Source organism: Leucopleurus acutus, assembly GCF_964270905.1.
Source record: "Leucopleurus acutus genome assembly, chromosome: 2".
NCBI classification, from domain to species: Eukaryota; Metazoa; Chordata; class Mammalia; order Artiodactyla; family Delphinidae; genus Leucopleurus; species Leucopleurus acutus.
Window position 1 is genome coordinate 53,547,249 of NC_139143.1, and position 15,215 is coordinate 53,562,463.

Consider the following 15,215-nt stretch of genomic DNA (forward strand, 5'->3'; position numbering starts at 1 on the left):
ACCTTACATTTGGTAGTGTATATATGTCCATGCCACTCTCTCACTTTGTCACAGCTCACCCTTCCCACTCCCCATATCCTCAAGTCCGTTCTCCAGTAGGTCTGTGTCTTTATTCCTGTCCTACCCCTAGATTCTTCATGACATTTTTTTTTTCTTAAATTCCATATATATGTGTTAGCATATGGTATTTGTCTTTCTCTTTCTGACTTACTTCACTCTGTATGACAGACTCTAGGTCTATCCACCTCACTACAAATAGCTCAATTTCATTTCTTTTTATGGCTGAGTAATATTCCGTTGTATATATGTGCCACATCTTCTTTATCCATTCATCCAATGATGGACACTTAGGTTGTTTCCATCTCTGGGCTATTGTAAATAGAGCTGCAGTGAACATTTTCGTACCTGACTCTTTTTGAATTATGGTTTTCTCAGGGTATATGCCCAGTAGTGGGATTGCTGGGTCATATGGTAGTTCTATTTGTAGTTTTTTAAGGAACCTCCATACTGTTCTCCATAGTGGCTGTACCAATTCACATTCCCACCAGCAGTGCAGGAGTGTTCCCTTTTCTCCACACCCTCTCCAGCATTTATTTTTTCTAGATTTTTTGATGATGGCCATTCTGACTGGTGTGAGATGATATCTCATTGTAGTTTTGATTTGCATTTCCCTAATGATTAATGATGTTGAGCATTCTTTCATGTGTTTGTTGGCAATCTGTATATCTTCTTTGGAGAAATGTCTATTTAGGTCTTCTGCCCATTTTTGGATTGGGTTGTTTGTTTTTTTGTTATTGAGCTGCATGAACTGCTTGTAAATTTTGGAAATTAATCCTTTGTCAGTTGCTTCATTTGCAAATATTTTCTCCCATTCTGAGGGCTGTCTTTTGGTCTTGTGTATGGTTTCCTTTGCTGTGCAAAAGCTTTGAAGTTTCATTAGGTCCCATTTGTTTATTTTTGTTTTGATTTCCATTTCTCTAGGTGGTGGGTCAAAAAGGATCTTGCTGTGATGTATGTCATAGAGTGTTCTGCCTATGTTTTCCTGTAAGAGTTTGATAGTGTCTGGCCTTACATTTAGGTCTTTAATCCATTTTGAGCTTATTTTTGTGTATGGTGTTAGGGAGTGATCTAATCTCATACTTTTACATGTCCCTGTCCAGTTTTCCCAGCACCACTTATTGAAGAGGCTGTCTTTTCTCCACTGTACATTCCTGCCTCCTTTATCAAAGATAAGGTGACCATATGTGCGTGGGTTTATCTCTGGGCTTTCTATCCTGTTCCATTGATCTATCTTTCTGTTTTTGTGCCAGTACCATACTGTCTTGATTACTGTAGCTTTATAGTATACTATGAAGTCGGGGAGCCTGATTCCTCCAGCTCCGTTTTTCGTTCTCAAGATTGCTTTGGCTATTCGGGGTCTTTTGTGTTTCCATACAAATTGTGAAATATTTTGTTTTAGTTCTGTGAAAAATGCCAGTGGTAGTTTGATAGGGATTGCATTGAATCTGTAGATTGCTTTGGGTAGTAGAGTCATTTTCACAATGTTGATTCTTCTCAAGAAAATTTTAAAGATTACTTTCTTAGAAGAGGACTACAGGTAGAATATAACTGCCTTCCCATCCTTTCTTAAACACGCTTAGGAAATACTTCTTTTGCTCATGAAAATTTGTACAATCAACCTCTTGGATATGAATACATAATTGATAGCATTTGCATTAATGGGTTTAACTCAGAAGTGTTTGCTGGATAGAAATGCTACTGTAATTGTCAATAATCATTTTTAAAACTCACATAAAACCTTAAAGCTAGTTTCTGGTCAGGTTGGTTTTGGTTAATCCAGATTTATATTGTGGTATTATTTGGCCGGCTGAAAAAGTTTTCTTTGTGTTATTTGTTAGTCTATCAGCAAGGTAATATACTCTATATTTCAAAATTATTTAAACCTGTAAATAAAATTTTAATCTCCTTTTAAATATATACTATAACAATTAGGTTTTTCTCTGTGAAAGACTATTTAATATAGTACTGCTTTTTCACAAATTCTCAATTAAACCTAATTTCTCTTAGGACTGGTATGGTTTCCTATTCTGGTACTAACTAGTTCAAACTGTCCAGAGAACAGGATTGTAATAGAAGGTATTTCCTCTGTGTAATTATTATAATGATATTGAATTTTGATATCATTGAGGAAGGAGCTAAGTGAAAACTTATTTATCCCATGAATATTATGTGCTTAGAATGTACTTCCCTAGATGTTAATTGGGTCACAGTGATCATCAGATAAAATTTCAGTGTTTAGTTATTTTATCAGTTATTTTCATGACTTGATTAAAAGTCTTGTTTGAAAAATGGTTTCTTATCCAGAAGTCATTATCTCTTGATAATTGCTAATGATAATCTTCTGATTTTATTTAGATTAATTTAAAGTTTGGTATCAGAAAACCAGAAGCTCGGACAGGAACTGAAACAGATACCTGTACAGCTTGTGCAGGTACCTTGATCCTTGAGTTTGCTGCTTTAAGTCGATTCACGGGAGCAACGATATTTGAGGTTTGCTTTTCATAGTCTTTGATTTCCTGGGTATTGGGCATAACTAACTTTATAGCTTTTCTTCATTGATCAAGTATTAAGATAATGAACTGGATGATTTCTGTTATTTTAGTGAACTTTTTGTCTAAATTCCAGCACATAGTTTTTAATTTTGAAAAACATAGAAGTTATATTAAGTACAAATTTGCTTTTTGTTCACGAACTATAAAGTAAATTTTTAGATTTATTCTTACAAAATGTTTTAGCCATATTACCTATATGAAATTTGATATCACAAATGTCTTACATGAAATACTATCTGTGTTTTATTGTTAGACTTCTAGATGGTCTATTTCATTTCTGAAAACTTCACTTATCTTCTAAAACATAGTGAAATTTTTGCACTTAAGTCTCAATGAGTTTGTTTTTTGCACTTAAGTCTCATTTAAGTGCAAGTTTGTTTACTCCAAGGGGAAATACTATTCATCATCCAAAGACTTAATATCCCCCAAATAGTTTGTTGTGGACTAGCTGTGTCTTGCAGTTTTTATTTTAGCTAATTGTTTAACCATGTCATTGGAGTGCAATAGTAACAGCCAATTTTTAAAACATATAACTTAGAAGAATTTATTTTTTTTCTTTTTTTTTTTCTTTTTTTTTTGCGGTACATGGGCCTCTCACTGTTGTGGCTTCTCCCGTTGCGGAGCACAGGCTCAGGACGCGCAGGCTCAGCAGCCATGGCTCACGGGCCCAGCCGCTCCGCGGCATGTGGGATCTTCCCGGACCGGGGCACAAACCCGGGTCCCCTGCATCGGCAGGCAGACTCTCAACCACTGCGCCACCAGGGAAGGCCTAGAAGAATTTTTTTAAATTCAGCAAATGGTACACATAGAACAATCAGAAATAGGGACTATATACTAGCATTAGAGACCTTGGATCTGAGTGTAAATAAAACAAGTTAAATGGTCTTTGTGTGGTTGTATGTTCAAAGTATCTTAAGGACAAGTTTATCTTGTTTGGTTTAATTTTTGTTCTATAACTTGCTGACTGATATTTTCCCTTCATTTACAAAAATGTCATTTTTGCATACTTTCTAATTTAATTTGACCTACAGACTCTGAGATACTGATGCATTTACACGTGAGGAAAGTGAGGTTCAAAGATATTTGACTAAAGGGTGAATGAGTGGAACCAGAATTAGAATCCATGCCTTTCTGAATTCAAAGCCCAACCTTTTTTTCACTGGGTTATTTTATATTTTAAAACTGTGATTTTTCTTTAACTTCTTGAATGTACAGTGATTTATTATGAGAGAAGCAACCTAATGCAGTTGACAGAGACTCAAGCTAATACAGGGCTGGTAAACTACAGTCTGAGGTGAAGTCCAGCCACTGCCTGTTTTTGTAAATAAAGTGTTATTGGAACACAGCCACACTCATTTATTTATTTTTGTCTATGGCTGTATTTATGCTACAGTGGCAGAGTTGAGTAATTGTGACAGTGACTGAATGGCCCATAATGCCTGAAGTATTTACTGTCTGGCCCCTGTCAGAAAAAAGTTTGTTGACTTTTTGGTCTAATATATTGCTATATAAAGAGATCTGAATTCTCATATTAGTTGTCCTATTATTCAGTTTTAAACTTTTGTTAAATCTTTGATTTCACTGGGCCTCTTTCCTTAGCTATAAGATAGGAATAGGGAAATGTAATCTTTATGAAACTTTCCAGCTCTGAAATTATACCATTAAGTAAAGTTGCAACCTGCCTTTGTTTAAAAAATTCAGCATAAATAGTCAAGAATTAAGACTATTTTACATCCTATTCTTCAATCTGCAGAGTGACAAATTGGTTTAATGATTTCTTTTATAGAAGTACTTCTGCAATGCTGAGTAGATTCATGCTCTGAAATTAATTTTAACGTAGAAACTCTTTTGTACATGTTCTTTGCTTTTGTTTTGTAACATCTTTTCATCCAAAGCCAAGAATTTGACCAGAAATAATTTTAATTTAGTGTCTAAGTGACAAAAATAAATGAAAAAAGAAGAGAAAAATATTATTATAAGGTTATAATTTTGGTATTGTCAAATGAATACTAGTTGATTTACTTACTCTTCACTAATGAAGTTGCTGGCTGTTTAAAATGTAGGATGTGAAATGTCTATTCTGTTTCAAAGATGGCATACCAGCTTTGAAATTCTCTTCCAGTTTTGTAAATTAGAGTATCTAAGGAGATTTTTACTTTGCATTTGAAAGATAGAAATTGAGTCTGCCTGCTGATGCAGGGGATGTGGGTTCGTGCCCCGGTCTGGGAGGGCCCCCGCATGCCGCGGAGCGGCTGGGCCCATGAGCCATGGCTGCTGGGCCTGCGCACCACAAAAAAAAAAAATAATAATAAAAAAAAAAGATAGAAATTATTTTAATAAGTTAATTTAATTATGCCAGTTCTTTTTACTTTAATAATACATGTGTGTGAATGCAGACCTGTACTACAAGAGTAGATGAACAAGGATGGTCTCAAAGTGAGATCATTGGCACTAAATAGCATTTTTAGAGTCATTCTTTTTAACTAAACTCAATTGGCTGAAAGAGCCAGTAGTTTTGACTTGCAAGGAAATTTAATGTATGTTATAAGTATCTTTGGAATTTTTCTTAATCCTTGAAATATACTGTGGGCCTTTGATTTTTGTTTCTTTGTTTCCTGTTTGCCAAAGATATGCAGTTCTTCAAGTATACTTTTCTTTTTTTATTATAGGAATATGCAAGAAAAGCTCTTGATTTTCTCTGGGAGAAAAGACAGCGAAGTAGTAATTTAGTGGGCGTGACTATAAATATTCATACTGGAGATTGGGTACGAAAAGGTATGTAAGTTGGGCTTTTCAAATTAAGCCTTGTCATCCTCAAAATGATTGGGAAATAAAGGATTTTTATTTGTTAAAATAGTCTTTATGACAGTATAAAGCATAGTTTCTCAACAAGATTGCTAGAATTTTAACCAGTGTAGCCAAATTTTCTTCCTTGGTGCCAAATAATAATAGCACACTTAATTTAGATGGCTAAGTGTACTATTTCATGCCTTATAGCATTATAGATGAAACAATAGAACTAATTTCTTTGAAGATTAGAGGATCAGAATACCTCAGCCATCTCATATCAAGGTGTAATTAAGTGGAAATCTGTATTTAATAATGTTATCACCAACCCTTATGTTTTTTCTTCCTACCTCCAGAAGTAGTATATAGCATGGTAGCTAAGAGCATAGACCCTGGATTCATATTGTTGGAATTGAAGCCATGTGATCTTGGGCAAGTTATTTAACCTCTGTGTGCCTCTGTATCTGTAAAATGAGGATAATAGTACTTACTTCATAGAGTTATTATGATTTTTGTTTTTTTTTTTATATAATCTTTATTGGAGTATAGTTGATTTACAATGTTGTGTTAGTTTCTGCTATACATCAAAGTGAATCAGTTAGAATTATGATTAAATGAGTTAATGTAAAGAACTTATAACAGTGCCTGGCATATGCTACACTTACTATGAAGTAAGTGCTCACGATGTTAGTTCCTTTGATTAAGAATTTCACTTTTGGACATCTAGCCTGAGGAAACAATATAAAAGGTAGAAAATCATTTGTTCCCAAAGATGTTAATCACATAAAATTATTTGTAGTAGTGGAAAACTTGGAAACAGTCTAAGTGATCACCAGTAAAGAATAACATCAGTGTTTGAGAATTATTTCGCATCAGTGTTGAAACAGTAAGTTTTTAAATTGAATTGGATCAGGGGACAAAGCATTTAACAATGTTTTATGAACAAACAGGATGTAAGATCATATAAAAAATATTTTATCTTTATAAGACACTCCTATAAAACAGGCATAGACAAATGGAAATATACTAGACTATTCCTAATGAGATTTGATTGTCTAATTTACACATTTCTCTGTTTTCCTAAAGGCTTATGTTATATATAAAATAAATAACTGCATATATTTAAATGAATGAAAATGATATAAATATTAATTTGAACATATTAAAATAAAATTATTGCCTCTATTCACTAATAGAGGCAATATTGTCTAAAATTTTTCAAAGTGTTATCTAAATGGTCCCTTCCTGAAACTGATCTGAATCCTGGCTTCAGAATTTTATAATTTCTTTTGTTAATTCTTATTTCACTCTCCTCATTGGCCCATGCATGGCCTATTTTATTTAGTCATTTTTAATAATGTAGTAACCACCCACAGATGGACCATCCATTATAAAAGCAACTAACTTAATAACATACTACTTCTGCATATGGTCCTTGACTCTCCATACCTCTGTAATCTCATACCTCTGTCTCTAACTGAAATAACCATCATTCTGATATTGTATTGATCATTCCCTTGCTTTCCTTTCAGTACAGTTTTATTGCATCTATATGTATTCCTTAAAAATATATTTTTTGTTTTGTTTTTAACTTACAAAACGGCATCATGTCGTATGAGACATTTTGAGACTTTTCACTTAAAATTATATTGCTACAATTCTTGCACATTGTTGCATGTAGTTCTTTCTTTTTGACTGCTGCATAATATTTTATTGTGTGAATAAACCATTATTTATGAGCATTTAGATTGTTTCTACGATTTTACTCTTGTGAACCCTAGTGCCATGAATATTTTTGTTTCTTCTGTTATACATGTATAAAAGTTTCTTTTGTCTGTATATCTAGGAGTAGAATTTTTAGGTCATAGGATAAGTTAAAGTTCAACTTCAGGAGACATGTCAAATTGTTTTCTAAAGTTGTTTCACCACTTTACACTTTCACCTGCAACATAAAAGAGATCCTGTGGATCAGCATCCTCTCCCAACACTTTGCATTGTCATACTCAAAGATTTTGCCAATCAGATGGGTGTACAAATGATTTCCCATAGTGGTTAGATTTGTATTTCTTTGATCACCAATGATGTTGAACACTTCTTCGTATTTATTGGCTATATATGTTTCCTTTTTTTTTTAATGTGGATGTTCTTATATATTGTCCATTTTCTATTGGGTTACTTGTGTTTTTAAAAAATATTATTGATATTATATGATACTTATGATCTATGTGATACCTATACCTTTGAAATTTATTAAGGTTATCTTTTTGCCCTAGAACATGGTCAGCTTTCACTTGTGCTTAAGAAAAAATATATATATTTTCTAATTTTTGGTTATAAAATTCTATATATGTCAGTTTGTTCAGTTAATAATGCTGTGCAGGTCCTTGCTGATTTTCTGTTTGCTTGACATATCAAGAATTAAAGAAGGTGGATAAAATTTCTGATAATGATTGTGGACCTATTAGTATCTCCTTTTAGTTGTATTTTTGCTTTATACATTGGGTGCATTCATTTAAAATTGCTGTCTCTTCTTAGTTGAACCTTTCATCATTATGCAGTGACCATCTCTAATAATACTGTGTTAAAGTCTATTTTATATGTTGGTAGTGCAGCTACACTGGCTTTATTTTGCTTAATATTTGCCTGATAAGTCTTTTTCTGTCCTTTTACTTTCAATTTTTGCAGGGGCTCATGCCATAAGTGTAACTTTTGTAAAATTTATAGATTTTACAGATTTACTGACAAAAATCCATTTGTCAGTCTTTGTCTTTTAATTGGTAAATTTAGTCCATTCTTGTTTATTGGTATTTTAAATATATTTGGGTTTATTTATACTACCTTATTATTTCAGTGTGTCTCACCTTTTCTGTTTCCTTTTAATCCTTTTGTTTTTAATTGAAAGCTATATTTACCTTCTAGTGAGACATGAACTTTAGCATGCTCTCCCATCCTTTTGTTTCCTTCTGTTCAAACCCTCATCCTCTGTTATGTTGATATCATATAGATATTTAGTTCTTTTTGATTATGAATGTTTTCTTTTTTTCTTATGCTCTTAGTGCTGCCCCCTCCCTCTTTCTTTAAAGATAATAAACTTTAACAAGGTGTTTTGTCACCTGTACTTTGTATATTTCTTGCAACATCTCTTAGATTTGCCTCTCTTCTTATATAAGTATTTATCCCAAACTGTTCTCAGTAGCTTTTAATAGCTTCTGAGGCCTTACATGTCTAACAATAATTTTATTATGCTTCATATTTGAGAGACTGTTAGGCTGTAAATAATTTTCTGTTCAAGTTCTTTTCTTTCAAGTCTTTGAAAATATAACTGTATTGTTTTCTTACATCCTGTTAAAAAATCTGTTATTCTGATTTTTATGCCCTTATTTGTGATCTTTTTCTCTGGAAAATTAAGAATATCAGTGACAAAGAGAAATTTCTGAAAATGTCACAATAATTTTATGTGTAGAATTTTCTTTATCTCTCCTTTTGATATTCTGTGGGCCCTTTCAATATATAATTGGTGTTTTTAATTGCTGAAAGTTGATCTTTTTTTAGAAGTTATTTTATCTCTTTCATTTTTATATATCTCTTTTTGCAATTCCTTTTATTACATGCAGTCTTATAGTTTGCTAATTTGTTCTTCAGCTGTATCCTAGATGCTATGTATCGCATCTATTATGGAATTTTGTTATATTTTTATTCCATAATTTCTTCTCAATTAATGATTTATTTTCTTCTCCTTTTGTGTTGCTGATATCTTCCCTATCTCTTTAGTGTGTTTATTACACTAATTTTATTCTTTTTATTTATTTTATTTATTTATTTATTTTTACATCTTTATTGGAGTATAATTGCTTTGCAATAGTGTGTTAGTTTCTGCTTTATAACAAAGTGAATCAGTTATACATATACATATGTTCCCATATCTCTTCCCTCTTGAATCTGCCTCCCTTCCACCCTCCCTATCCCACCCCTCTAGGTGGTCACAAAGCACCGAGCTGATCTCCCTGTGCTATGCGGCTGCTTCCCACTAGCTATCTATTTTACGTTTGGTAGTGTATATATGTCCATGCCACTCTCTCACTTTGTTACAGCTTATCCTTCTCCCTCCCCATATCCTCAACTCCACTCTCTAGTAGGTCTGTGTCTTTATTCCTGTCTTACCCCTACGTTCTTCATGACATTTTTTTTTCTTAAATTCCATATATGTGTCTAGCATACGGTATTTGTCTTTCTCTTCCTGACTTATTTCACTCTGTACGACAGACTCTAGGTCCATCCACCTCATTACAAATAGCTCAATTTCGTTTCTTTTTATGGCTGAGTAATATTCTATTGTATATATATGCCACATCTTCTTTATCCATTCATCCAATGATGGACACGTAGGTTGTTTCCATTTCCGGGCTATTGTAAATAGAGCTGCAATGAACATTCTGGTTACATGACTCTTTCTGAATTATGGTTTTCTCAGGGTATATGCCCAGTAGTGGGATTGCTGGGTCATATGGTAGTTCTATTTGTAATTTTTTAAGGAACCTCCATACTGTTCTCCATAGTGGCTGTACCAATTCACATTCCCACCAGCAGTGCAGGAGTGTTCCCTTTTCTCCACACCCTCTCCAGCATTTATTGTTTGTAGATTTTTTGATGATGGCCATTCTGACTGGTATGAGATGATATCTCATTGTAGTTTTGATTTGCATTTCTCTAATGATTAACGATGTTGAGCATTCTTTCATGTATTTCTTGGCAGTCTGTATACCTTCTTTGGAGAAATGTCTATTTAGGTCTTCTGCCCATTTTTGGATTGGGTTGTTTGTTTTTTTCTTATTGAGCTGCATGAGCTGCTTATAAATTTTGGAGATTAATCCTTTGTCAGTTGCTTCATTTGCAAATATTTTCTCCCATTCTGAGGGTTGTCTTTTGGTCTTGTTTATGGTTTCCTTTGCTGTGCAAAAGCTTTGAAGTTTCATTAGGTCCCATTTGTTTATTTGTGTTTTTATTTCCATTTCTCTAGGTGGTGGGTCAAAAAGGATCTTGCTGTGATGTATGTCATAGAGTGTTCTGCCTGTGTTTTCCTGTAAGAGTTTGATAGTGTCTGGCCTTACATTTAGGTCTTTAATCCATTTTGAGCTTATTTTTGTGTATGGTGTTAGGGAGTGATCTAATCTCATACTTTTACATGTCCCTGTCCAGTTTTCCCAGCACCACTTATTGAAGAGGCTGTCCTTTCTCCACTGTACGTTCCTGCCTCCTTTATCAAAGATAAGGTGACCATATGTGCATGGGTTTATCTCTGGGCTTTCTATCCTGTTCCATTGATCTATCTTTCTGTTTTTGTGCCAGTACCATACTGTCTTGGTTACTGTAGCTTTGTAGTATAGTCTGAAGTCAGGGAGCCTGATTCCTCCAGCTCCGTTTTTCGTTCTTAGGATTGCTTTGGCTATTCGTGGTCTTTTGTGTTTCCATACATATTGTGAATTTTCTTTTCTAGTTCTGTGAAAAATGCCAGTGTTAGTTTGATAGGGATTGCATTGATTCTGTAGATTGCTTTGGGTAGTAGAGTCATTTTCACAATGTTGATTCTTCCAATCCAAGAACATGGTATATCTCTCCATCTATTTGTATCATCTTTAATTTCTTTCGTCAGTGTCTTATAATTTTCTGCATACAGATCTTTTGTCTCCTTAGGTAGGTTTATTCCTAGATATTTTATTCTTTTGTTGCAATGGTAAATGGGAGTGTTTTCTTGATTGCACTTTCAGATTTTTCATCACTAGTGTATAGGAATGCAAGAGATTTCTGTGCATTAATTTTGTATCCTGCTACTTTACCAAATTGATTGATTAGCTCTAGTAGTTTTCTGGTAGCATCTTTAGGATTCTCTATGTATAGTATCATGTCATCTGCAAACAATGACAGCTTTACTTCTTCTTTTCCAATTTGCATTCCTTTTATTTCCTTTTCTTCATTGATTGCTGTGGCTAAAACTTCCAAAACTATACTGAATAAGAGTGGTGAGAGTGGGCAACCTTGTCTTGTTCCTAATCTTACTGGAAATGCTTTCAGTTTTTCACCATTGAGGACGATGTTGGCTGTGGGTTTGTCATATATGGCCTTTATTATGTTGAGGAAAGTTCCCTCTATGCCTACTTTCTGCAGGGTTTTTATCATAAATGGGTGTTGAATTCTGTCAAAAGCTTTCTCTGCATCTATTGAGATGATCATATGGTTTTTCTTCTTCAATTTGTTAATATGGTTTATCACATTGATTGATTTGCGTATATTGAAGAATCCTTGCATTCCTGGACTAAACCGTACTTGATCATGGTGTATGATCCTTTTAATGTGCTGTTGGATTCTGTTTGCTAGTATTTTGCTGAGGATTTTTGCATCTATGTTCATCAGTGATATTGGCCTGTAGTTTTCTTTCTTTGTGACATCCTTTTCTGGTTTTGGTATCAAGGTGATGGTGGCCTCGTAGAATTAATTTGGGAGTGTTCCTCCCTCTGCTATGTTTTGGAAGAGTTTGAGAAGCATAGGTGTTAGCTCTTCTCTAAATGTTTGATAGAATTCATCTGTGAAGCCATCTGGTCCTGGGCTTTCGTTTGTTGCAAGATTTTTAATCACAGTTTCACTTTCAGTGCTTGTGATTGGTCTGTTCATTTTTTCTATTTATTCCTGATTCAGTCTTGGAACGTTGTGCATTTCTAAGAATTTGTCTATTTCTTCCAGGTTGTCCATTTTATTGGCATAGAGTTGCTTGTAGTAATCTCTCATGATCTTTTGTATTTCTGCAGTGTCAGTTGTTACTTCTTTTTCATTTCTAATTCTATTGATTTGAGTCTTCTCCCTTTTTTTCTTGCTGAGTCTGGCTAATGGTTTATCTGTTTTGTTTATCTTCTCAAAGAACCAGCATTTAGCTTTATTGATCTTTGCTATTGTTTCCTTCATTTCTTTTTCATTTATTTCTGATCTGATTTTTATTATTTCTTTCCTTCTGCTAACTTTAGGGGTTTTTTGTCCTTCTTTCTCTAATTGCTTTAGGTGCAAGGTTAGGTTGTTTATTCGAGATGTTTCCTGTTTCTTAAGGTGGGATTGTATTGCTATAAACTTCCCTCTTAGAACTGCTTTTGCTGCATCCCATAGGTTTTGGGTCGTCGTGTCTCCATTGTCATTTGTTTCTAGGTATTTTTTTATTTCCTCTTTGATTTCTTCAGTGATCACTTCGTTATTAAGCAGTGTATTGTTTAGCCTCCATGTGTTTGTATTTTTTACAGATCTTTTCCTGTAATTGATATCTAGTCTCATAGCGTTGTGGTTGGAAAAAATACTTGATACAATTTCAATTTTCTTAAATTTACCAAGGCTTGATTTGTGACCCAAGATACGATCTATCCATGAGCACTTGAGAAAAATGTGTATTCTGTTGTTTTTGGATGGAGTGTCCTATAAATATCAGTTAAGTCCATCGTGTTTAATGTATCATTTAAAGCTTGTGTTTCCTTTTTTATTTTCATTTTGGATGATCTGTCCATTGGTGAAAGTGTGGTGTTAAAGTCCCCTACTATGAATGTGTTACTGTCGATTTCCACTTTTATGGCTGTTAGTATTTGCCTTATGTGTTGAGGTGCTCCTATGTTGGGTGCATAAATATTTACAATTGTTATATCTTCTTCTTGGATCGATCCCTTGATCATTATGTAGTGTCCTTCTTTGTCTCTTCTAATAGTCTTTGTTTTAAAGTCTATTTTGTCTGATATGAGAATTGCTACTCCAGCTTTCTTTTGGTTTCCATTTGCATGGAATATCTTTTTCCATCCCCTTACTTTCAGTCTGTATGTGTCTCTAGGTCTGAAGTGGGTCTCTTGTAGACAGCATATATATGGGTCTTGTTTTTGTATCCATTAAGCTAATCTGTGTCTTTAGGTGGGAGCATTTAGTCCATTTACATTTGAGGTAATTATCGATATGTATGTTCCTATTCCCATTTTCTTAATTGTTTTGGGTTCGTTATTGTAGGTCTTTTCCTTCTCTTGTGTTTCTTGCCTAGAGAGGTTCCTTTAGCATTTGTTGTAATGCTGGTTTGGTGGTGCTGAACTCGCTCAGCTTTTGCTTGTCTGTAAAGGTTTTAATTTCTCCATCAAATCTGAATGAGAACCTAGCTGGGTAGAGTAATCTTGGTTGCAGGTTTTTCTCCTTCATCACTTTAAATATGTCCTGCCAGTCCCTTCTGGCTTGCAGAGTTTCTGCTGAAAGATCAGCTGTTAACCTTATGGGGATTCCCTTGTGTGTTATTTGTTGTTTTTCCCTTGCTGCTTTTATTTTTTTATTCTTTATTTATTTATTTAGGGCTGTGTTGGGTCTTCCTTTCTGTGCGAGGGCTTTCTCCAGTTGTGGCAAGCGGGGGGCCACTCTTCATCGCAGTGCGTGGGCCTCTTACTATTGCGGCCTCTCTTGTTGCGGAGCACAGGCTCCAGACGCGCAGGCTCAGTAGTTGTGGCTCACGGGCCTAGTTGCTCCGCGGCATGTGGGATCTTCCCAGACCAGGGCTTGAACCCGTGTCCCCTGCATTAGCAGGCAGATTCTCAACCACTGCGCCACCAGGGAAGCCCCCTTGCTGCTTTTAATATGCTTTCTTTGTTTTTAATTTTTGACAGTTTGATTCATATGTGTCTTGGCATGTTTCTCCTTGGATTTATCCTGTATGGGACTCTGTGTGCTTCCTGGACTTAATTAACTATTTCCTTTCCCATATTAGGGAAGTTTTCAACTATAATCTCTTCAAATATTTTCTCAGTCCCTTTCTTTTTCTCTTCTTCTTCTGGAACCCCTAAAATGCGAATGTTGGTGTGTTTAATGTTGTCCCAGAGATCTCTGAGACTGTCCTCAGTTCTTTTCATTCTTTTTTCTTTATTCTGCTCAGCAGTAGTTATTTCCACTATTTTATCTTCCAGGTCACTTATCCGTTCTCCTGCCTCAGTTATTCTGCTATTGATCCCATCTAGAGTATTTTTAATTTCATTTATTGTGTTGTTCATCGTTGCTTGTTTCATCTTTAGTTCTTCTAGGTCCTTGTTAAATGTTTCTTGCATTATGTCTATTCTGTTTCCAAGATTTTGGATCATCTTTACTATCATTATTCTGAATTCTTTTTCAGGTAGGCTGCCTATTTCCTCTTCATTTGTTAGGTCTGGTGGGTTTTTATCTTGCTCCTTCATCTGCTGTGTGTTTTTCTGTCTTCTCATTTTGTTTATCTTACTGTGTTTGGGGTCTCCTTCTTGCAGGCTGCAGGTTCGTAGTTCCTTTTGTTTTTGGTGTCTGTCCCCAGTGGCTCAGGTTGGTTCAGTGGGTTGTGTAGGCTTCCTAGTGGAGGGGACTAGTGCCTGTGTTCTGGTGGATGAGGCTGCATCTTGTCTTTCTGGTGGGCAGGTCCACGTCTGTTGGTGTGTTTTGGGGTGTCTGTGGACTTATTATGATTTTATGCAGCCTCTGCTAATGGGTGGGGTTGTGTTCCTGTCTTGCTAGTTGTTTGGCATAGGGTGTCCAGCACTGTAGCTTGCTGGTCGTTGAGTGAAGCTGGTGCTGGTGTTGAGAATGAGATCTCTGGGAAATTTTCACCATTTGATATTATGTGGAGCTGGGAGGTCTGTTGTGGACCAGTGTCCTGAAGTTGGCTCTCCCACCTCAGAGGCACAGCATTGACTCCTCGCTGCAGCACCAAGAGCCTTGCATCCACACGGCTCAGAATAAAAGGGAGAAAAAGAAGAAAGAGAGAGGGAGGGAGGGAGAGAGGGAGGGAGGGAGAGAGAGAGA

At 35.1% G+C, this 15,215-nt stretch overlaps 1 protein-coding gene across 4 annotated transcripts in view; it reads left to right on the forward strand.

Annotated features, from left to right (window-relative positions):
* Nucleotides 1–15,215, forward strand: part of EDEM3 (ER degradation enhancing alpha-mannosidase like protein 3) — a 97,033-nt gene that overhangs the window by 26,173 nt on the left and 55,645 nt on the right. For all 4 annotated transcript variants that reach the window (XM_082833487.1, XM_082833488.1, XM_082833489.1 and 1 more), the window contains exons 7-8: nucleotides 2,416–2,550; nucleotides 5,282–5,387. In XM_082833487.1, the coding sequence (XP_082689613.1) occupies nucleotides 2,416–2,550; nucleotides 5,282–5,387 (241 nt within the window). The remainder of the gene's footprint in view (nucleotides 1–2,415; nucleotides 2,551–5,281; nucleotides 5,388–15,215) is intronic.